The 23,415-nt window shown below is 43.0% G+C and overlaps 2 protein-coding genes across 3 annotated transcripts in view; both read right to left on the bottom strand.

Annotated features, from left to right (window-relative positions):
* Positions 1-335: 335 nt before the first annotated feature.
* ZXDC (ZXD family zinc finger C) lies at positions 336-13,321 on the bottom strand. The gene is given in 11 exon segments (XM_050904783.1): positions 336-2,544; positions 3,611-3,712; positions 5,018-5,190; positions 7,013-7,097; positions 7,830-8,515; positions 9,093-9,263; positions 10,221-10,351; positions 10,469-10,547; positions 11,521-11,673; positions 12,221-12,532; positions 12,535-13,321. Coding segments are annotated over 11 exon segments (2,766 nt in total). The 3' UTR covers positions 336-2,457.
* A 1,279-nt stretch (positions 13,322-14,600) lies between these two features.
* Positions 14,601-23,415, bottom strand: part of UROC1 (urocanate hydratase 1) — a 47,048-nt gene continuing 38,233 nt past the window's right edge. Inside the window, exons 19-21 of one of the 2 annotated variants that reach the window (XR_007767226.1) lie at positions 20,216-20,315; positions 17,895-18,145; positions 14,601-14,653 (exon numbers count right to left, since the gene is read on the bottom strand). Coding sequence is in view for 1 of the 2 variants with exons in the window: in XM_050904589.1 (XP_050760546.1) it covers positions 18,005-18,145; positions 20,216-20,315 (241 nt within the window). In the remaining variant the exon portion in view is untranslated. Of the gene's footprint in view, positions 14,654-17,738; positions 18,146-20,215; positions 20,316-23,415 lie in introns of those variants that run through there. The other variant, XM_050904589.1, reaches the window with a different exon arrangement.

Raw genomic sequence — 23,415 nt, 5'->3', positions numbered from 1 at the left:
AACGATGTTTTTCTTGTTCAGTTTTGGACGCATATAGCACTATCCCTACAAACCTCACTACCGAGATCTATCGCAGTCCTGGGTAACAATCTTTGTTAAGGCACGACTAAGCCAGGCACCTGCCAGACATTTATGATAATCACAAACCTGTTGAAGGACTATAAAAAACAAAGGCTATGCTTTAATCCAAAGGATGGGTTTCATTATAGACTCCACCCCACTACTGTGGAGAAGACACAAGCGAAGGAAAAACACAAGCTCTGCAGAAATCAAGCTGCTAACAATTAACTTTATGTGAGATGCATCCATACAAAGAACAATACCCAGTGACAAACTGACCATAAAAAAAAGCTTTATTAACCCTTTTGCACCAGCAGTTCTTCAGGTATCCATTGCCAGCAATGGAGTTCAAGCCAAGTGATCCAATTTTCGGCCCCAAGAGGTTAGCACTTTACATTCACTTACAAAGCTCAGTGAGGTACATTTTCAGAAGTAGAAAGATTTGGTTGCAAGTCCCATAAAAAGATGGAGTGTTCCTTGGCCATTTTAATAGATTAAGAACTGGTATGGTCCTTGAGAACAGAATAATGCAGGCATTGGGAGCTCGAGGTGTCTCAGCTTCCAGGGAGAGCATGGTGACCACTAGAGCAAGACCCAGTAGTCCCTTCAGCATGATTCCTCCTCAACCTTTCTACCTCTCCGGAGTGGACTCCGTGCTGCAGTCACAGCCACCAGGTAGAAGATCTCATCTACCAATTAGTTTGGTCTGGAAACCCAACCTGAGAGGGTTAAGAGATTCCCTGGACATAAGCTGTAAACTCAGGATGAGAGGAAGAGAGACCTCAATGCTCAGTTAAGCTAAAGATAGAAAAATAAAACTGGTTCAACCAGAGGATATAATACTGCCTACAAATCAGGATCTGAAGTTGAATGTAACCTGTATGCTTTTTTTCTCCCCAAGTCTTCAACCAAAAAAAGCATTTATCTGGACACATACATAGTTTAAAAGGCACAGGAATTAAAAGCATTTCTGAATGACCTCATGTGAATTCAACATCAGTATAACTGTAAAATAAATAAATATGTGCAAGATTAGAAAGATCACAATGTTCTCCTGCATGACATATCTTACTTTGTAAAAAAAATACACATACGTGCATACACACACACCTCATTGAGAATAAAAAACAGTACATACACCCTTTTATCAAACTCCTATACATAATTTTATAGGCATTCAGTACATCACCATAAGAAACATTTAAATTACTACCTTAAAATGTAACCAAAGGTGGTTTTTTTTTTCCTATACAACCCTATACTTATTTAGGTGTCTGCAATCCAGGTAAGTACAGTACATACCACCTCTCCCCTCGCCCCCAAAAGAAACTGCAGTTTTTCAGTGGGGCAAATCTTCCTAAGTAACAATTCTTTTCCCCTCATAAAATACTCTGACAACTGCATATTCTGTAAACCAGCCGGAAGCTCCACGTGCACGTGACACTCTGGGATATCAATAAAGAACAAGTGTTAACAGTGTTCAATTGAAAAAAAAAACCCAACCCAAAATAAAAAGGTAGTGGCCAGTTTACAGGTAACTTGGCAGCAGTTTATAATGAGATAAAATCAAGGTGCTTAAATTTACGTGACTGTCAACATTCCTCCCAAAAAAGGGAACACAAAGATAAAACAAACCTCTCTCAGACGCTGTTGGACTCTTAGCTAATCACTTACAGTGAGTACAGTTCTATTGCAGTTTTCTTTTTCAAGTTTTGCTGGAAGAATTCAGCAAAGTATTTGGGACACAGGAGCAAGGAAAGGGAGAAACTCAACATGAGCTACAAACTGATTCACAGCTAAGTTAACATTTAGAATCTAGTTTTCTAAAACAAAGATTTTAGAGCATCTCATTTTCATGGCATAGGACATTAATTTTGTTACATGTGACACTTTATTCCAGTTTTCTGCCAAAACACAGGGGCCGAAACAATTATTTTTTTGTGTGTGGAAAACACTTGCAAATTTTAGCTTTTAATTCCTTGATGCCGCTGGCTCCAGCAGACCAACAGAAGGAAAGCTTTAACTGTCATAGGCAGGATTATAAATTTGTACTTGTTAGCTGTAGAATACTTGCTTTCCTGTGAAAACAGTAAATATTACCTCAGTTTGAAGTTTAATACAGTACTTCTCCCTGAAACAACACTGTACAGCAGTCTGCCTCAGTCTCTCCAACCACCAGGCAGACAGGGTATCTTACACAGGCACATCAAGTGGGATTTACATTTTTTAAGAAAATCTTGCAGCTGCAACTGTCCTTAGCAAATTGCAAAGAGTGCAACCATAATCCAGTAACTCCTAGTTTTCATCTTTTCCTTGGAAAAAGGCCCCACACAGTTATCTCACTCTGTCGAGACATGATTGCCCAATTTGTTTTCAAGTAACTGTTCTTAATAATGGTCATTCCAGATCCTGTAAGTTTATTGTGCTTCCAGTGAACTGCGAGTTATCAGAACCTGCATCATCTTCGGTGGAATTGTGTGGTTCCTGTTAAAGCAAAAAGACAGCATGAAGAGTTCAGTGCTTTCACCTCTAGATGCTTTTAACGCTTATCAGCAAGATTACCTTGACATTTATCCAACACCAGAGAAATGCTTTTAATGGTTTAGAGGAAACCCAAAGTTCTCCTACTTTGGGGACCCACTCAAACAGTGCCGCTACAGTTTTTCTTTGGAACACTTCAGATGAGCATTACTAACAGAGATAAATTTAAAATCACTGACTATTTGCTTTTCCTCTATTAACTCTCTACCGTGGTCAACGATCCTAGTACTCTTCTTGTATTTCTAGGTTTATCACAGTAAGGTGCTCCTCTCAAAAACAAAAGCTTTACTTTCTATCCAGGAAAAGCACACTTGGTAAGAATAACTGCATTGCAGAGTTCATCAAAACTGAAGCCCCACACGGTCAAGTAGAAAATGTGATGTATGTACATGCTAATCATTCATTGCTGCTCAGCTCTCAGCTGCTCCTACTCACTAACATGAAGTTTACCAGAACAGCAGATAATAAAACATTTACGCAAGAAGCTATATGAAGCTTTCTGCATTCAAACAACACTGACACTCAGTAGTTAACAAGGGCAAGTAGTGAAACCAAAGACTGTAGAAGCGAGCAGGCTTTTTAATCTAACTGCCAGTCCCATATAGACACTGTTCTGAAATCTAGGCTGAAGATTTCATTTCCCACTTCCCACCCTTCCTGTAGCCTGTTACATACAAATTCTGACCCTCTTTCCTAACCCACTTAATATCTGCAGGATGGGATCAGGAAAACAAGGATGGGGCACTTCAGTAATAAATGAGTAACATTTAGTTATTCATTACTCGGTAACAGAGGAAGAAAGACAACCACCTATGATGTGTCAAAGGTTGGTAACATACACAAGATAAATCTTGCAGTGCAGCTCTCTGCTTACTACTTCTTGTAAGTGAAATTAAACCCCCAATGGAAAACAAGGTATTTTCATTAGGCAGAATACCAGAGTGTTCACAGTAAACTGTCTTCACTTTCAAGCTAGGCAATAAAACCCAACGGCTCTGACATGCTGTACCTGAAGTATGTGAACAGGTAAATCCACTGTAAGCTGAGAATGTGACGAGGAAGACTGAGAGCTCAGTTGAAAGGGCAAATCTCCCTCTCCCGGGGAGTCATCCTGTGAATGCAGAAACATGATGCAATTACAAGATCCCCAAGCATCTCAGCACAGTATGGCAAATTTCACTCAGCCTCACATCTTAAAAAATCTGATAAAGCTACTGCACTGTACTAGTAAGGCCTAGATCCACAAAGATATGTGGAAAGCTAACTACCACTTAAATCTGAACCTAACTTAGTGTACAACCTATTATCCTACCATAATCAACTTGGAAAATTGGCAAGATCTGAAAAGGAAGGAATGGTTCATCTTCCAACAAACGTAACACTCAGAAACATGCAACAAGTTTCATCATGTTGTGTGAAGCCAATACTTAACATAAAAGTTACAAACATTTACACACATCAGAAAACTAGATAGATGGGCAACTCTACCCATAGCTTCCTCCATACCATATGTTGTTAAGAAGAAAGTGGAAGGAACTTACCCTTTCTCTGGATACTATACAGATATACAACTGGCCTAAAACGTATTACCCGCCATGCTCCACTAATCAGCCCACATCGATTACTAGGTATTTTTAGAAAAAAATCTTAAGCTTTATTTCAACAGTTTAGAGAAATAACAGTTTAGGCTGAAACTTCATTTTGCAGGAATCTTTTCATGTCAGTCTCATTTACCTTGTAAATGAGAGAGAGGTGGACTAATGTAAGAATTTGAGGGGGTGTCAACAAAGACTGGAGGAAAAAGTCATACTCCCGTGCACCCCCTAAGTTAATGCATGCTAGTAATCCTTTCCTTTTGCAAGAAAAATTACCTCATACTTTGGGACACGAATGTAGCATCTGTTTTGCTGTTCTCATAACTGCCTGTCCAAACTAGGAAATTCCTAAGCCCTTGAAGGACCACAACTCTCACATGCAAAATGGAAGTTTGCTAAAACTCTTAGTTCCACCACAGTGTTTCCTGCATCAAGTATCCAGCCTAAGAGGCTGAACAGGATGTTCCCTACAGTTACAGTGCCCATATGTTCCAGGCCAGACTGAATATTAATACTAAACCATAATAAAAACATCTTACCCATTTCCAACAATGCATCTGTTTGGGCCGCCAGCCAGTGGTATGACTGAACCAGCTCTGTTTTCAGACATTTCTAGATCTCTCTAAAGCCAGTTTTATATAAACTTCCCAGGAAAGTGCTTCTTGCAGGCAAATGCCCTAACGGACACGGTACATACTGCAGATCTCAAGATCCCATCTAGGGGCAGTAGTACCTGAGTTCACAGATAGTCAGAGTCTTCCAAAAATGTACCAGTTTGGGTAACAGAGATGATGAGCATGTTTTTCCTCCTCAGCTCTTACCTGAAGAAGCTGAATTTGGACATACTGGGCTCCAGTGGCAGGGTCCCTTATTGTCAGCCCTCCATTTGGCAGAACTATGTTGCCACCCAGTCGACTGCCAGGAGTGGATGATGAAAAGTTGGTAGGGCTTACTTTACCACCCTTGCTTTTCCTCTGACCAGAGCCAGATGCCCCTAAAAGAGAGCAATTTTAATATTTAGATGGTCAGAAGCAATTTGCCAAAGTTTCCTGCTAGTATTTTCCAATTTTATGCAATTATTTACACTACACAGCAAATGCCTGGAACAGTGCAATATAATTAAGCACCATCTGATAACTGCTAAAAAGGCCAGACAGCAATCAGCTGATGAACTCCAACTGCTGACTGAGCATCTTTTTACACAAATGCCATTAAAACCACATCACAAACTGCTAAGCTTAGGGCTCACCCCTGTGGTAGCACAGAAACAGCAGCATATTTGTGGAGTTATAGAAAGGAATTAGGAAGTAGAATTGCATTTTCTATTTTTAATTTTGCAACTCATTTCCTGAGAAGTCACATACATCATTTTTCCAAACTGTAAAAAGAGCATAGTGAAGCCCACCTATTTCCAGAAAGATTTCAAGGACTGTTAGGTCGAACGGGCTACAGAAGTACAACTATCACAACCTTAAGCATTTTTCAGTTTAAAGCAAGATGAACCAGCTGCTTATATCACAAGCTGAAAACCAAAAACCTAATCAAAATAAATGCAAGGATACAATCCTGTCAGCTGTTTCATGTTATTGTTTTGTTTTGTTTTTTAAAATCTATAGCAAATAAAAGGCTTGGATGACTTCTTTTTAAACACTGAACTTCCCTCTACAGCGTTCATTCAACCTAGTTAAACCAATTAGAAATACAAGACTCTTTAGACCACTTTGAGAAGCGCATAGTAGCATTAAGGCAACAGCTGGTGAAAAGCGGACTACTGGGAGTCTTGAGTAGGAACAGAAATAGGAATTTTCTGAGGTCATTTTAGGAGACATGCAGATTAAGTGCAATCATCTTTTTAAACTAATGTCCAAAAGACATGTTTGATGATACGTGCGCATGTTTGATGATACAAGCACACTTAGAACTAGCTTCCTAAAGCAGTTATCCTTCCGTGTGACGATTCACTGAATCAGACAGAATTTATGCAGGTATGCCCTTTACAAATACAGAAACATGACAGTGCTCAATTCAGAACTAGTCTCTTAACTCACCTTAAAAATTATCACCTTGATTTTCAGAGGTGGAAGGTCTAAGAGACAGCAAGGAAGAACTAAAATATATATATATGATATTCCACCCCAGCCCCAAGGGTAGACACAAGTCAAATGCCTGAGCTCATGCAAGTCTAATGAGTCATGGATCATGTTTGATCTGAGAAAGTAATGGTGTATAATTCACATCAGACAGCTTTGAGTCAAACTACAGTTTAGAAGACACACCTGAAATCATGACCTAAACCTCACCCTGCACAAGAACTCTCTACAAGGCTAAACTCTAAGAGAGAGGTTTGAGTATTTCTGGATAACTCAGAAATAAATTCCTTATTGCTGCATACACACTGTCACTAAGTGAAACACAGAAGCAAAATAAATCCAGCTGATGTTTTCATTGTCTGTACTGAGTAAAAGAGAACCCACTAGGTAAGACCAAAAGCATAAACAACAGAAAGCAAAGTGACCTTACATTTTTTTTGTTTTAATAAGAAAATAAAAAGCAGATGAAGAGATGGAGGGATAGTGTCTTGTTAACAATCATGAAACATATGGTACAGATTTCTTTGCAAACTTACTGTGAATTTGATATTCCACAGAATGTGATTATCCTGAGTAACAGATGGTACACCACACGCATAATTATTTTAACTAGGAATAAACCGGATGGGATATTTAAGAATGTACTCAGCTACCTGCTCCCATTTCACTGACAAAAACTCTAAATAATTGTATTTAGTAAATTTAACAAAATTAATGGCTTCTCACCTGTGCTGCTCCCATTCCCTTTTTGTTTTCTTTTCTTGGCTAGCTGAATGGCTCTGTAGTCTGTTCTCGCAGACCCACTGCTCTCCTAGTAAAAAACAAAAAGCCAAGAGATGCAAAGTTTTTTGAATGCAAGAACAAACCAAGACAATGAACACAGACTAATGAGTTCTCAATTGCAGTTATCTTTTACTCTGCAAACACTGAATTCTAGTTTCCGATGCTCTTCTGATTAGACTTCCAATAAATTCCCTGTATGTACTTAATATCTGGAGTTCAACACAAAAAGAAGTTAGCTTCACATTTATAAGCGTTCAGATTTTAACAGCGTAAACATTTACTTTGTAATGTAAATAAAAAGTCAAGTCTGCAGTAACATAGAAAAGCAGAAAGGGAAGAGTACTTAAAACGGGAATGAGGGCTGAGATGAAAATGTTTCAGTTACTCTCCCAGCCCAAATCTTTCCCTGGAACGAAATGCACAAGACATACCACGTATTCTTGGGTATTCTTGTAAATTCCATTCCATCCTCAGACAGGTGGCCGCTTATTTTTTAATCCCTTATTTTGAAAGGTTCTCCCTTCACTGTCCCCACCAGAATTCCAGTATTTCTTAAGAGAACTTATCACCACACTGAATCTACTTCTGACAACACACTATTCAACAAAACGTTCTACATCCTTCATCAAAAAAAGCCAAAATGCATGATCTGCAAAATCTGAGAGAAACGTCTCCCTATAAGGTACAAGTAGCGATGGATATCCTCAAAGTCAGAGTGTCTCGGTCATCTAGGGGTAAAATGAATACAGTTACTGCATACCAAAAATGAGCTGCCAGTCACTGTGCCAAGATCCATTTCTTTCTGTGCACTGTAGCTCCCTGGAGGGTTGGAGAAGACGAACTGCGTCACTACTTTGCTGCCCTCTTGTTGACCAACAACGTCTGAGCTAGGAAGCAAATTCTGTTCAACTTTAGTTGGTGTTAGTAACTCAGGCACATTGGTACTGCTGAGGCTACTAGAAGGAGTCAAAGTGGCTGTGTCGATTGTTAAATTATTGCTGGACGTCAAACCATGCAGATCTTGACTGGAATTCCTCACCGACAGAGATGCTAGCGAACCCAAGGCTTCTGCATTGACAGTCTGTACATCATCCAAATTTAAAGTGCTTTGCTGTAGAACTGTTGCACTGGTTCCCAGCAGTAGAGAACTGTCCAGGCTCTGCGGCATATCGCTGCTAGCCACCAGTATCAAGGGATCGACTGCCTGGCTTAAAGAACTGTTACTGACAGGCAGGTTTCCTCCGAGCGTTGAGCCCACCGAAGCAACATCGATCGTGACAATTCCAGAGTTCACTAGCGCCATGTCTGTTGCAATTCCAGAATTGTTACTAGACACGTTGGAGAACAGGGATACGAGGTCTATGTTGCTGAGATCGCTCTGTCCCGAACTAGTGAGTTCACTGCTGGGTGTGAGGGAGCTAGTTGCTTCGAGCTGAGTTAGGAGATCTGGAAGAGAAGTGTTTGGTTTTAAGACAGACCTTTCATCAGACAATGGGGAGGAAAAACTTGAATGATCAATGGAGGAAGCTTAAAACTCTAGATTCTCAGTTTACAACAACACTTCCCAACTTCACTGAAAGCAGATTTAAGGAAAAGAAGGTTACTGAAATAAGTTCACTCCTTCACTGAGAAATTTCAGTTACAAAAGCACTTGCAAAAAGATAACACTAAGGCAGTCCAGACTAAGTTAGGTTGTAGAGGAATGGAAAAAGGAGTGCAAAAAGAAGTGCTTTTAGTCCTTGCTCATATTTTACAGATGGCATAGAGAAGGACAAGCTCTACTTCATTCAAAAAACCTGCAATTTCTCACAATTGCACACAGGTCAAGCTCAAGCCTCTCAGAGACTCAGTTACAGTTCCCACTGAAAAGTTTAGGGGGGGAAAACCAACTCCAGTCTCAGTAAAGATTCTACCATTCATATCAATGGGGCTCGGATTTCAACATCAGTAAATACACATTTTCCTTAATAAAACATTTAGTTTTTCCATTGCACCGTCCTATAGTTTGAAACAAATACTTTACCTGGGCTGAAGTTATGCTGTTTGACCATGTGCGTCTTCATACTGTGTTTGGAAGTGAACAATTTATTACAGCTGGATACAGGGCAACGAGTCTTTAATGAGTCCACATCCTGAAGATGTTTTTTGGAGTGGATATACAGACTACTTCGTGCTGAAAATTTTGCACAACAGCCTGCAAGAAGATATACAAGGCTTTAAAGTTTCATCTAATTTCAATTTGATGTTCATATTCAGTGTCTTAACAAAACAAATCAGAGTAGCTCTGCAGTACTCTATTTGCTATTTTGCAGCGCCTGTGCATACATTCAGAGGAATCAGAAGAAAGCCAAATACGTATTTCCTCATTTCACATCAAGGACATCTCAGCAGGTAGGACAGTTCAACAACCTGTTTCTGACAACAAGAAACTCTTCAGTCATTCAGTGGAATGCATAACCTTTCCCTGCTATGGCATCCTAAATGTAAACTCTTCATGATGACTGCTGGCAAAACCATTAAAAGGAGAAACAATTACCAAGCAGAGCTGCTTTACTTTATGAAGCAGAATATTCCAGATCAGACCCAAAATCTTTGTTCCTGGAGTCCTACTGAAATGATGCAGGTAGTGCTAAGAAACCCATGGAGCATCAGCGAGGCTCCCGTACAACCACAACAGATACCATTCACATGGCCATCCACCGTCCCAGCAGCAGAGACTACCACAGCGCAACCACTGAACACTCGAGATGACATGTCACAACAGCAAAACATGGCCTTGAAGGTGCTGGACAGGACCACTTTTCACTACTTCTGACGAATTAAGTGAAAAAGCTGAGCTACAGAAACTGAACACCAGAGGTAGGATTTTCCAGAATAAAGTAGTTCTGTTCATCATAAAGAAAAAAAAAAAAAAAAAAAATCAAGCTAGAGCATGAACTGCAGAGTTTTCTCTGCAATCCATAAATTTGAGAATGATCACTCCTTCAGTTACAATGTCTTCTGTTTAGTTTTACCTCTTCAAACTCTGTTAGAAGACTCACTCTACATTGTTCCAGTCCTGTAACAAGCTTGCATTTGGGGAAAACGCACACAATCTTTAGGCAATATATACACTGATTACCAGTTAACACATACAAGAGTGGAACAATACCTTCTACTGGACACTCAAATGGTTTTGTACCAAGGTGAGTTATACTGTGGCCTTTCAAGTGTTCTGCTCTTGTGAAGGACTTCCCACAGCCTTCTACTGGGCACATAAATCTCCTGTCATCTTCATGTTTCCTACAAGGGAAGGAAATTGCCATTGGCATGATTAAATCCACTGCTGCTTAAATACTGGAACAAAAGCAAACAAACAAACAGCAAGTGACTTAGGGCAGTATAATCAGAAACAGCTACCTTTTATGTCTCAGCAGCTTGGACATACTGGTGAAAGACCAGCCACAACCTTCAAAGTCGCAGATAAAAGGCCTTTCTCCTTAAGCAAAGAAAGGTTACATTAATGATCTAATACAGAAATACACACTGCTACTAGAAAATCTCAAAAGCTGCTTAAATTGAATTAACTGAAGACAAGAAGACTCAACCATCCCCTCCTGCAATTCACTGCAGAGTACTGTGATGCCCCTTCCCTCTCGTACAATCTGAGCCTTCTTTAACTCAAGGCCATTGCATCTTTCCTTATGCATCAGGGAGCACAGATAATTATCAATCCATCTCATGTTAATCTGAGCTATCCTGAACATGCTCCCATAACCAATAACAGTATTATTCAAAACAGAAACACAACCGAAATATTTTTTCCTGTTTTCATGACCTGTGACTACACGTTGATTACAATACAGTGAAGTATGTGAAGTTGGTTTCCATCACGTCTATGAACTTTCACTTAACACAAGCGACACTAAAAAAATCCCCAAAACCAAAACCCACACTGTGAAGCCATGAAACCAGGAAAACAGAGGACGGTAGAGAGCACACACAATTGTCTTTAAAACATTAAAAGGCTGGATTTCAGCTTAGCAGTGGTCCTTGCAAGTCAGGAGTGCTTGCTTGAGTTGAAATTTATCTTCTTGCTGTTCCAAACCTTGGTACATACATTCCACATGTTCTGAGAGTTTTTTAGCCGTTTGTTTTGACCAAGATTAGAATTTACACAACGTTTTGAACGTCTATAAACTTGGGAATAGAGCTAGGATAATTTTTTTGAACAGAGTTCACATGCCAAAAGCCACAGCTTTGCATGTCCATAGCTATGTCGCATTTGCCAAGTTCATTCAGCAGACTCCTACTGCCCAGAAGGCCAAGAATCAAACGTTTTCACTGACTCCAAATAACTCATGTCACCCTTTCTCCCTTCATGACTGCCAGTTTTTCCAGCGAACTGAAGTTCACTCTCCACATATTATTGTCCGTGTATTTCCCCAGGTACAAGTCACCCTCATGAATACCTGTGTGACTCCTCATGTGGATTTTCAGTCGGCAGGCTTTGTCATACTGCTTGTTACAGCCAGGGAATGAACAGGAGAACTGCTCCTGCTCTCTGAAGTGGGCTCGGTTATGGGAGAATAACGCACTCACTGTGATAAATGTTCTTTCACAGCCTGGGGAGAGAAGGGAAACAGCGCAACAGCTTGATACAAAACTGAATCAGGAAAACTGCACTCTTTTCTCCCTCCCAACTTTTAGTGTGGGACCTTTGTGATCCTTTTTCCAGGATATTACATCCTGGTACATGGAAAAACCAAACAGTGCAATCCTAAACCACATTACTTCCAGGGATTACAATTATTTAGCCACGGTGGGCAATCAAAACGTGTACAGCCTGGTTTAAGGCATACTACTGAAGACTTGCGCTGTGACTTAAGGCACTCCACCACACCTGCACAACGCCACACGCAAGCTGCCCAGCGAAAGCACAGCATCCTCCAGCTCCCTAACTTTCCCCGTTGATAACTGAGGTGGCGTGGAGCGGGGGCCTTCCTCGAGACTCGGGGGGCGACCCGAAGGGGAAGGAGGGGCAGCGGGGCGGAAAAGCGAGCTGCGCCGCTGCACAGACTCAGGGCTGGGATCCCATCCTTACCCGGGCGAGGTATTTTTTGGCAGGGGAAGGGAAGGGAACCAAGCCCCAGAGGCCCGGCGGCGGCTTACCGGGGAAGTCGCAGCGGTAGGGCCGCTCGGGCTCCAGGTGGCTGCGGCGGCGGTGGGCGGCGAGGCGGGCGGCGCTGGGGAAGCGCTGCCCGCACGCCTCGCACTTGTGCGCCGCCTCCTGCTCGTGGGCGCGGCTGTGGGCCCGCAGGTTGTAGACGGTGGTGAAGCGCTTGGCGCAGCCCGGCGCCGCGCAGGCGAAGGGCCGCAGCTTGTCGTGCGAGTGCAGGTGCCGCCGCAGCTTGTAGGCCGTGGCGAAGGACCAGGCGCAGCCCGGCATCGGGCAGCCGAAGGGCCGCGCCGCCGCCGCCGCCGCCCCCGGCCGTCCTCCCCGCCGCCGCCGTGCGCCGAGAGGCGGTGCAGCCGCAGCTGCTGCTTGCGGGGGAAGGCCTCGCCGCAGCGCGGCTCCGGGCAGGGGAAGGCCGGCGGCGAGCGCGGCGGCGGCCCGCCCGGCGGCTCGGCGGGGCTGGCGGCGGGTGGTGGCGGCGGCGGCGGCGGGGCGGGCGGCGGCGGCGCGGCGCCCGCGGCCTGCTCGGCGCCGGGCCCCAGCGTCAGGACGCCGTTCTCGATGCGCACCACCAGGCTCTGGTTGTTGATGGTGATGGTCCCCGAGAAGGAGCCGTCCTCCGCCCCGCCGCCGCCATCGCCGCCGGCGGGGGGCAGCGGCGGCGGCGGGGGAGGAGGCGGCGGCGGCGGCGCCGAGCCGGGGGCCTCCTCCGGCGGCTCGGCGGGCGGCTGGCCGGGCTGGGCGCGTCCCGCTTCGCCGCCGCCCGGGCCGGCCTCGGCCGCGCCGCGCACCACGTTGAAGACGAGCAGGAGCCCGTCGTTGTCGGGCGCGGGCCCCGCCGGCGGCGCGCAGGAGCTAGGCGCCGGGTTGGCGCCGGGCTCCGGCTTCTCCTCCACCAACAGCACCGGGAAGCTCACGTAGAGGCCCGACGCGGCGGTGCTGGCGGCGGAGGAGGAGGAAGCGGCGGCGGCCGCCGGCTCCCAGTCGGGCGGCGGCGGCGGGCGGCGCGGGGCGGCGGGCGGCGCGGTAGGGCCGCCATGTTGGGCGCCGGGCCGGGCCCGGGCCGCCTCCGCGGCGGGCAGCCCCTGCGTTTCCATCTTGGGGGTCCCTGTAGCAGCGGCTGAAACCGGAGCCGCGGGGCGGGGCCGGCGCGGGCCAGCGGGGAAACCCGGAGCGTGGTGATACGGAGCGGGCGCGGCGCAGGAGGCGCCGGGGAAACCCGGAGCGCGGATTCACGGACGGGGCGGAGCGGGGCCCGGACGCCGGCGGGGCTCCTGCGGGCAAGGAGGGGCTGTCCCGGGGCCGCTCGCCCCTGTCGGCGTCCCCCTGCTTGGGAAAGGCAGCCCTGGTGGCGATCGTACACTAGCGAGCTGCTGCACAGCAGCTTGTACCTTTAATGCTACTCGATAGCCAAAGTGGCATAGTTGGAATTATTTCAGCATTTGGGGATTACTCCGGTATCTGTCTATTCCCGTTAATAGCAAGGAAGAAGCTGTGCCAGAGCAGAGCAATTCTAAGCTTGCAGCCACATTTGGAGAGTTGCAATAGGTAAATACGTTAGCAAAATATCCTGTGCACCTCCAGTGGAAATACGAAAATAGCATTATGGACCAGCCTCGAGTGATGCAGATCTCCTGTTCAAAGCATGGCCGTGCCCCTCCAGTCAGACTCGCAGAAGTGGTCCTGAGTGAAGGAGGGCGATAAGGAGTGCTGCGGTGCTCTGCAGAGGGAACACACTGCAAAGGAGGGAGGGAAAAACGACAAACACTGACAAAAATATTGAGGGCAGGGAAGAGGCTCTCAAATGACATGCTGATGCTGAAGTCAGTTGAACCCAGGCAAAAACACCCTACAAATTCAGCTAATGCATAAAACAGTTCTTTTCATTCTTGGGCAAAGCTTTCTTTGGGAGAATGTTCACCAGGCTTCTGGCACTCTAATACTTAAGGAAAAGGGAAAATTATCCTGTATTTGGCGTGGAAATGACACGAGCCCCCCTCCAGCTGTGGGACCGACGAGCAGTCCCAGCAGATGGTGCTGTGATCCTTCCACTGGGTAAATTATTTCTGCTTTCCGTTGAGCAATTTCGCATCGAATCTCCAACAGCAAGGATGGGAGACTGCTGGCCAGGCACACTCAGCTCCAGGGAAGCTGGTACTTCTTGCCATAGAGCTGTAGGTACACCCAGAGCTCCACTGTGCACCTTCACAGCCATCTGTGCAGAGTCTGAAGTCCCTGGGTGCTTGAGCTCAGCCTCCTCTGACTGTCACCAGGTGTGGGTCATTCCTGTTCTTGGCTGCCCCTAGCCATCCTGATCTCCCTATGGAGGTCTTTGCAGTACCTTCCTTCATGTTCCTAGGAAAAGAAAGGTCTGCCCAGGAGTCTATTGCTTAACGCATAGGTGCATCCCTGGTTGAAGGATGTCAAACCTGAAGGAGAAAAGAAAAAAAAAGAAAAAAAAACCCTCAAGTCACAAATCCCTTATGTTTGCCACAGCCCAGAGAGATTCAACAAGACCCTAACTAGGAGAGCTAACAGCTCTCTCATGTCACAAGCTTTATACCTTTAAAAAACACTGTAGTTACAGACATATGAGTGTCCTGCATGAATTATCCTTCGTCACCAAGCTCTTGCCTCTACCTGCAAGCCGGCACAAACTTTTTGGGACAAGTGTCTGTGTTTTGAGGAAAGCATTAAGGTACTAAGATTCATAGGAAGGATGCTTCAGCCTGTGGCAAGCTTGAGACCTCACTGCAGAAATTCACTACCTCTACATCTACTGTCTGGATCTGATCTGATGCAATGCTTACAGATGGATGGCTTGAAGACTGCTCTCCCTGTATTGGGTTTGTCCAGCAGTGAGGTCAGCTACCTAAAAATGACTTCAGCATCCCCACAGAACAATAGCCAATTCACAGTCCCAGCTTCTCTGCAAACAAGTAGAGAACAGATAAAACGAGGCTCAGCAGAGCTCAGAAAGGGAATCTTCACACTGGGCTTGTTTATGGTTCCTGTATGCTGGAAACCACCTGCTGTTTCATCCCAGGCAGTAACAGGTTACTGTTTCCCTGTGCCCTCCCAAAGGTATTGTAAACCTCAGTTCACATTTGTTAAGTGCTTGAGATATGCAGTTAAAAGACCAAAGTAGATTTAAATGTATACACATAACTATATCTACCACATAATTAAAATAAGCAGTGAATAGTCATAAATATGACCAACTGCTCATCAGTTCACTGCCTTTCTGTAACCCATTTTGCCTTACTCACGCTACCTTTGTTAATAAAGACTTTATAATCTGAATTTCAACTAGTAGCTCTTGTATAGCGCTCAGACATTCAGGTTCTGCATCTCCCTACAGGTAGTCCAGAGTTATAAATTCCCAGGGACTTGAGTGGCATTAAACACAGGTATACTTGCAAGGTTATGTCCTCTGGTCAATAAAGCTACAAGGATTAAAATAAGGTTCCTTTTTTGTCTGGGATGTGAAGGTGAGCATGCTGGCAGGTACCCCAGTACTAAACAATACAAAGGTGAAGAATTCATAATAAATATTTCTTCAACATTTTGTCTTTGGTGGATTTTCAGTTCAGAATTAAGATGAATCTATGGAGCAGCTCTACATTCCTTAGTACAGAAAAGCCAGTGTATTTTCTGGTTGTTCCTTTTGACAAAACAGTCAAGCCCTAGTGCTTTTGGGCTATGAAGACTAGAGTGGTTTTGTACAATACCAAGATACTAACTTTGGACCCAGTCCAGTGTGGTTGTTAATAATAGGTAATGCATAACATATGTCAAAGTAAAGGCTGTCAAATCTGGCTGACAACTACTCGCATCTCAATCGTATAACTTGGCAATGTGGGCGTTTTTTTCCATAATACAAAGCAATTCCGATCAACTGCAGATTGCACTTCACAGAAGGTTCAGTTACAAGCAGATGCCAGACTTTCACTATTCATCTGGAGACACATACAGTACGTGAACAGAGTAAAGAACTCATTTGTGATTCAAAATAAACCGTTTACTTGGCACCAGAGGCAATACAGAGTTGCAGAATGTGCTCACCTGGCAAGTACCACAGGGTCTACCAGTTGTATAGTTTCTTGAGACCTCGCAGTCCTGAGGACTGCAGCTCATCACACCTCACCTGCAGCAGCCAAGGCAGGTTTACCTGTGTAACCCCTTTCCCTTCCAAGGGGTAACGGATACAGTGCCAAGGAGATTGAGTGACAGGCCAGATCAAGTCCAGTACCCTGTGCGCACCGGGGCAGGGATTGCTGATGCTCTGTGTTCATGTCTGAATGAGGCCCATATGCAGGGGCCATGCTTAGCATGAGACATGAAAGCTAAGAATTATTTTTGTACACACACACATATAGAGATGTGCATGTAAAATATGTTTCTGTAAATGTATATATGTGTGTATCTATCAATATGTATGTGTATAGGGGCTTCAAAGTAAGCCTCAATTTTTGGTTCAGCATCACAACTGATTAGAACAAAATACTTCAGTGAGCTACTTTTAACACAAATACAATAGCAGGTTCAGTTGCAAAATATGCATTCTTTCAGTTGCATCTAGGCACACTGGGTTCTGTACCTTCCTAACTCTTCCTGGGAAGAAGGGAGACCAAAAAGACCTTCCTATCTCTGTTTTACTTTATAATGAACTTCTGTGAGAAGGAAGCCCACACTGTCTTGTCTTTGGTGCTTTAGTATGTTTTACATCAGTTGTGTTTTATTTCAGAAGGAAAGTCTACATGATCATTTTGTTATAGTGCTTTACTAATTGCACCACTCGCATCCAAATGGGTGAGCAGCCCATGATTTTTCATTAAAAAGCAGCGGCCAGCACTAAGGATCTAGATTTTCTGGAGGTTTCCATCCATTTAGAAGCTGCTCAAGTACAATGGGCTTCTACAGAAGAACAAACTCATCACTGCGAGGCAGCAAAGTGCACACAACATCAGATTCAGCAGAATGGCACCATCTCAGACTGATGCAGAATTTGGCTCACACTAATGTATAATGAGTTGTTCCATATTTTCCTGGCCTTGCTGGAAGCTGTTTGGAAATGGTCTAGTACTTACTGCCCTCAGGCTTTTCCACCCACTTACCTGGCACTGCATTCTGTTCCTGCTTGTGGTCAAAATCTTGGGTGAAAATTTCAGGGAAAAACACATGCAGGCTAGCTGCGCTTAACCAGTTACAGTTTATCTGTTGCTCTCTATTGCGATCGCCCAACACTTTTATGGCAATACAGAAAAGCTTGAGTCTAGCACATGTGATATCAGTACATCCTCCACCAGCTGAAGAGTAAGTTTGTTTACACACCCACATGTTTGGCTACTGGATTTCATGGCTTTTTGCTGATAGCAGCAGACTCTGAATTAGAATGAAGAGTTCCAATTCCCATTCCACATTTGATCTACCAGACCTAAGAGTCTCCTTAATTTACGATTTATGAGGAATAAGTGGATTTTTTTTTTTTTTTTTGCCATTTAATTTTCAGGGACAAAATTACAGTTCCTTTCCTTACAATGAATAGGTTCTTATTGCAAACATTGTTCCAAATATGTTAGTGAAAAGACTGTTCCTGACATCAGTGGACCTGTCAGACAGATACAGGTTTGCCCCATTAACAAGTTAAATGGGAAAAAAAGAACTCACATGGAAGAGACATTTGCAAGGCTTTTATCATTTGGCCAGAGAGCAAAACGGGATATCAAGGAAGCAACTTCAAATGTATCTGCAAGGACAACATTGCACTTGGAATACCACTAATGTTTCACGGCTTGCTCCAAGATGTTCTCGTCCACCACCTTGTGAGGGAGAGTCACCTTCAATGTGGCATTCTCTTTCATTGCTTGGCAGATTGTCTCATAAGCGTAGTCATTACCCGACCAGCAGCGCCTGGCAACCTGTCAGACCAGAAAATCAGTGGGTGTAAAAATTGTACATTTCTCTTGCCACATCCATCTTTCTTACACAATATTTGTGCAAACACCGGCACCCAGTTTCATGACAATAAATCTTTCAAACCTCTGCCAGTTTCTAGTTTCCTTACTGATTTTGGAAGTAATTTTTGTAATACCTACTTCATTTTTATGAGTAGTATTTAGGTAGACTTGGTACATTTTCATGCAGAAACATAACATTGGACAGCTAACATTGGAAGAGCCAGGTATCTTATAAACTTTACAAAATTCTCTCACTCAAAATAATTGTGCACTCCATCCTAGCTCTGGAAAACTAGCACTTGCTTTAGATAACAGTATCATTTAAGTAATTGTTGCTTTTGTAGTGGGATAAATATTTTAAAAGGAAAATGTCACTCAATGCATTTTGAAACAATGAAATCAAGGAGCCAAATTCTCTGCCAGCATGAAAGGATGAAACTCTATGGACAGCCAGGGAACTGGTAAACCCCCCTTCCGCTCTGCGTTTTGATCTGTGTACAAGCAAGATTCCCCAGATGAAAAAAGTCAAGATTTGGCACAAAGGAAGTAAGTCCTTCCCTCTATTCAATGCCTTACAAATCTCTATTATGAATTGCAAATCAGTGTCTGAAATAGCCAGGCTCGAAAGTGTTCAAGAAAGAAAATACTTAGGTTCCAATTTAGCAAAATATTTAAGCATATGATTAATGTAAGGCTAATAAGTTCCCAGGATCATAGCAGTAACAGCTAGAAATGACCTTTCAAGTCAACAACTCAATTTCCCTGCCACTCACCTATGATTATTCCTGGCAGTATATTTTCAAGGGTACACTCCAGTTTCTTTCCAGTCTTGTATATAAAATGGGTAGCATTCTCAGATTGTCCTTTTTCAACATGTGTGTGGAGGAGTGGGGCTTTTACTTGCAATAAATCAGAGCAGCGAAAGATTTATTGGGTTTTTAATAGGCTGTCTCTGATATACACTTCTTGCTAAGGGTTTGTCTTCATTACTCTAATCTACAAATTAATATAATTGTCCTCCTCCTTCTTCCTTAATAGTTTACTACTGTGTTATTTCAGATCTGGGACAGGGAATATGTGCAAATTGTTCCTCCTCCTCTCCTACCCCCAGTCATGCCAGCTCTTATGGGGAGAAAAAAACCTGTTTAGGTCTAAGGCAAGAAGGAATTCTGCACTTCTCTTGAGAAGTAAAACAGAACAGATCATGTCAGCATTGGCAAGGAGCTCCCTCAAAACATCAGGTCCTTGTGAGGTTACGTGACAAATGCAACAGGTCTTGTCCTTTAATTGGACTGTGCATCACTATGTCCTGTTGATTTGGTTCCCTGCAAGTATTGAATCAAAACCTCTCTGCCGTTTCAGAGATGGGATCCTTGTCTTAAACCCAGACAGGATCTATCTGGATGCTAATAGAATGCAAAAACTCTAATGGTAGCAAGGGCTGGACGAGCTGGCACTTAAATGACAAGCCTTTCAAGATACCTAGATCTAGAAGTTAGGAATAGCAAGACTAAAGTTCATATAGTTGTCAATTGTATTATGTAGGCAAATAACAATGCCAATATGTCTAACGAAATTATAGTAAGCATGCTTCCCTTTCTGCTTAAAAAAATAACAAAACATACACTGAGACGTGGAAATTGTTGGGCTCCAATATGTTGTAAAGTCAGAAGGGGTGGTCCTGACACTTTACAGTAAGTTCCTTACCCAAGAATTATTCAGCCTCTTTTATTGACTTAAAGTCCTTTGAAGTTGGTTGGAGAAAACAAACAAACAAAACAACTGATTGACTCTAGTGGAATCAGGCTCATAACCACCCATATTAGAAGCAGTGAATAGGATGAGTCACTCGATCCATTAGGACTATTCCTGGGGTACAAAAAGCCAGATCCTAAAAACTCCTGCCTGAGTGCTCATACTCCCCATGCAGCTAAAAAAAAAATAGGAGCACTGGAACCCAAGTACCTAAATAGACAGAGTCCTGGAGGCAGGAAAACATTAAAGTGAACATATATAATGAGTTTTGCTTACTCCATTGGAAACATCCCAACTGAGCATCATCTTAGCCCGTTCTTCAGCCTCCTTGGACCCATCCAAAACGAGGCCAAATCCCCCATTGATCACTTCACCCCTAAAAATATAAATGTAAGAGAATTAAATCGAGATAATTCAAAGCAATCCCACAAAATTCACAGGAGTTAATTTGTTCAGTTGCACTGCAGGAAGAAGGATGAGAACATAGAAATGGTGCTGAATAAGAGACATTATCTCTTTATACTTACAATTAAAAAAAAAAAAGGGGGAATTTAGCAGGGCAAAGGCTTAGTTTCCTGACCTGCAGCAAACCTATTCCACCTTTCTCGTAATGCCCAGCTAGCCATCAGTATCTGCTCCAAGCGGGAGTGCCAAAAACTAAGCTTGTGCTGCATCTCCTGAAGATTGCAGTCTGTACTGACTCTAGAAACAAGTAAAGAAAGGTTAGCACTTCTGACGGTCTGGAGAGTTACCTATCTGTGGGTATTTTTAAAGGTTAAGCTGTTTGTCTTTGCTACACTAGAGCCTGCTATATAGATAGGATCATGAGGAGGACTGTGTACTTATTGAAGCATACAGATGGATCTATTTATATTCTCTCGGGACAAATGAGAGCGCAGAAGTATTTTATTAAAAAAGCGTTAACCACCACTTCATGCACATCTGCCTTGATCATTTCAAATACAGTCATTAATTTTGTGTGAGATACATAGATGTTTAAAGACATCAGTGCCAACTTTTCAGGAAGCAGACTTATTGGCAGAAGAAAAACAGAAATATGTTAAAACTAACAGATTATACTTGGGAGAAATACCAGTCTGGTTTTAAAAGGACAGGGAAAACACAGAGCAAACCATCTCGTCTGACTTCAGAGTCTGGCCTGCTCAAGTTCCTGTTTCATTGCATATGGTGAATAGTGGTGAACGCAGTTCAATAATTATCCATTGCTGTAAATCTATGAGAGTTCTGGCATTATAACTCAGCATCAGCAATACCTGAGGGACGAGGCATATCAACACCTGGGATGAGAGACTACTAATGGAGACCCCGGAGGCAGGATTTCGTCCTCTGTGTTTTATAGTTAATATAATGAATAAGTTCTCAAAATTTACATATAATAACTTCAGACATATCCATGAATCAAGCAGGAGTTAGGTGTCTTCCAGTCCAGGAAGGAATCGTTTCTTACTGTATATTTTCCAGCAGTAACTTAAGTTTCTCAGGAAATGGGGAAATGAGGCTACATTGGAGCCTTGTAGACCTGAGATCTACTCCCTGAAACTAGAACTCACATTTTCTCGTTTTCAATGTAAGGTTGTTACTTACATGATGTTAATTCCCTTTCACTGGTTATATACACTACCTGTGTGCTAAGTAGGACCCTATCCCATAGCTGAGGGAAGAACTTAGAGCTCCAGATCTCACCATCATGGTACCATTCTGTGAATTCCCTCCACTTTACCATTATTAGATATATCATTATTACAAATACAGTTTCTGTTGAAAGGCACAGTTTTCTTGAAACTGACAGTTCTCACAGCAGAATGTCAGTGAATGCATGTTTCTTATCTTTAGCAGGAAAATTTAAAACAAAGTCATGTTTCAATTGAGACGTTTGAATATTGTAAGCTCTGACTCTTCAAAATAAAATATTTCTTTTTGATTGACACTGTCAACACTTTTCAGCCTGGAATTTAATTCCGAGGATCTTTTTACTGTGTGAAATCTTTCATTAGTTCTGCTCTTAGTCTCATTTTAGGATGAAAACAAACATCCAAACATCTGCATTTCTTGCAAATTCTACTTTTTGAATAGCTCATGTTGTTACTGTTTTCTCCAAAAGAGGGGACCAGACTGGATGACAACATTACAAACGTAATTATATCAAGACCAGGGCCAGTTACCTCACCATACTCTGCTGCTTCTGTGTACAGAGACCAAATTAGCACTATTCTTTACCGTCAGAGTACCAAGCTAGAGTACACTTATGAACGTCAGTGATGCCATTGCCATATAATTGGGATCACAGTATTAGCACACCTCAAGGCAGCCTATTGGCAATATCAGACAATAAGAAAATCAGACGTCTGGACCAGTTCTTTATAAAGATATTCCATATGGGAAGATGATGTTCTTTCAGTGGCAAAGATCCCCTCTGTGCCCAGCATCCCAAAGAGCATCCTTTGAAGCTTAGGCATGAATAGTGAGCGTCTGATCTCACTTGCACTCCATAAATTTAGAGCCTCTCCATCGATTTCCATGGAGTTACTGCAGTGTAAATCAGAATCACTCATCAGAATCTGTCCTACTGTCTAAAAATCACTCATAAATTAAATGCCAGTGTTCGTTAGGATGGATTTTCTAGCAAAACCTCTCACTTTTAAAGGGGAGCTCTCTGCCTTCATTAGCATTGGGTCACATCTTCAGGTAATTAAAGAAACATGTGGCATTTTGACCTAAGCTACCTCCTATAATTTCCAGATGTCTCCTCCTAAGGTGATCAAAGAAAATAAGGCCTCTCTCACAATCAAGATGTCACACTGTCAACAGTGCAGTTCGATTCTTAAATTGCTTCTGCCTTTTTGTTACTACAGGTTACTCAGGCTTTGTGCTAATATACATTCTCCTGCAAATAAAGAGGCAGAAAGAAATGAATAACATTCATTTGCTGTAATTATAGTCAAGACTATGTTAATCTTAAGTCTCTCAAACAGCACATGTGATGCAGATTCCAGCTAAATAAATATTAATCCTGCTTTTTCTGTTTGTCCCACAAGGCTATAGCACAAAAAAAAAAAAAAAAAATCAAAGCAGGTAAAAGGCACTTCTCTGGTCTCATAGGGAAGACAGGTCAGATCTGTCAGCAGTTCCAGGCAAGCCCAGCCTCTGCAGCGAGGACTGATAGCTGAACACAGTGCAGTTGCCATTTCTGAACTCCCTGAACAGAAACTTGCCAATGACAAATTGATTTCTCCCTAATCATGTGCATATTTGTTTATAAATATATATAAGCTTCCACATGCACTTTCATATTTCCAGATCAGCTGATGACAAGAAGATTTTATCAGGCACATGGCGATTTCTTTATGGCAAAGTCAAATGAATTTTTAGCTCTCTAGAGAAAAAGAAAAACAGGGTCCTAAAACTTAAAGGCATCTCTCTCTTCCAGGCAAAGAAAGTAATTTGTTATGGTTAGG

This window comes from Gymnogyps californianus, chromosome 13, assembly GCF_018139145.2.
Source record: "Gymnogyps californianus isolate 813 chromosome 13, ASM1813914v2, whole genome shotgun sequence".
Lineage (NCBI taxonomy): Eukaryota > Metazoa > Chordata > Aves > Accipitriformes > Cathartidae > Gymnogyps > Gymnogyps californianus.
This window is presented reverse-complemented; position numbering and strand designations above follow the sequence as displayed.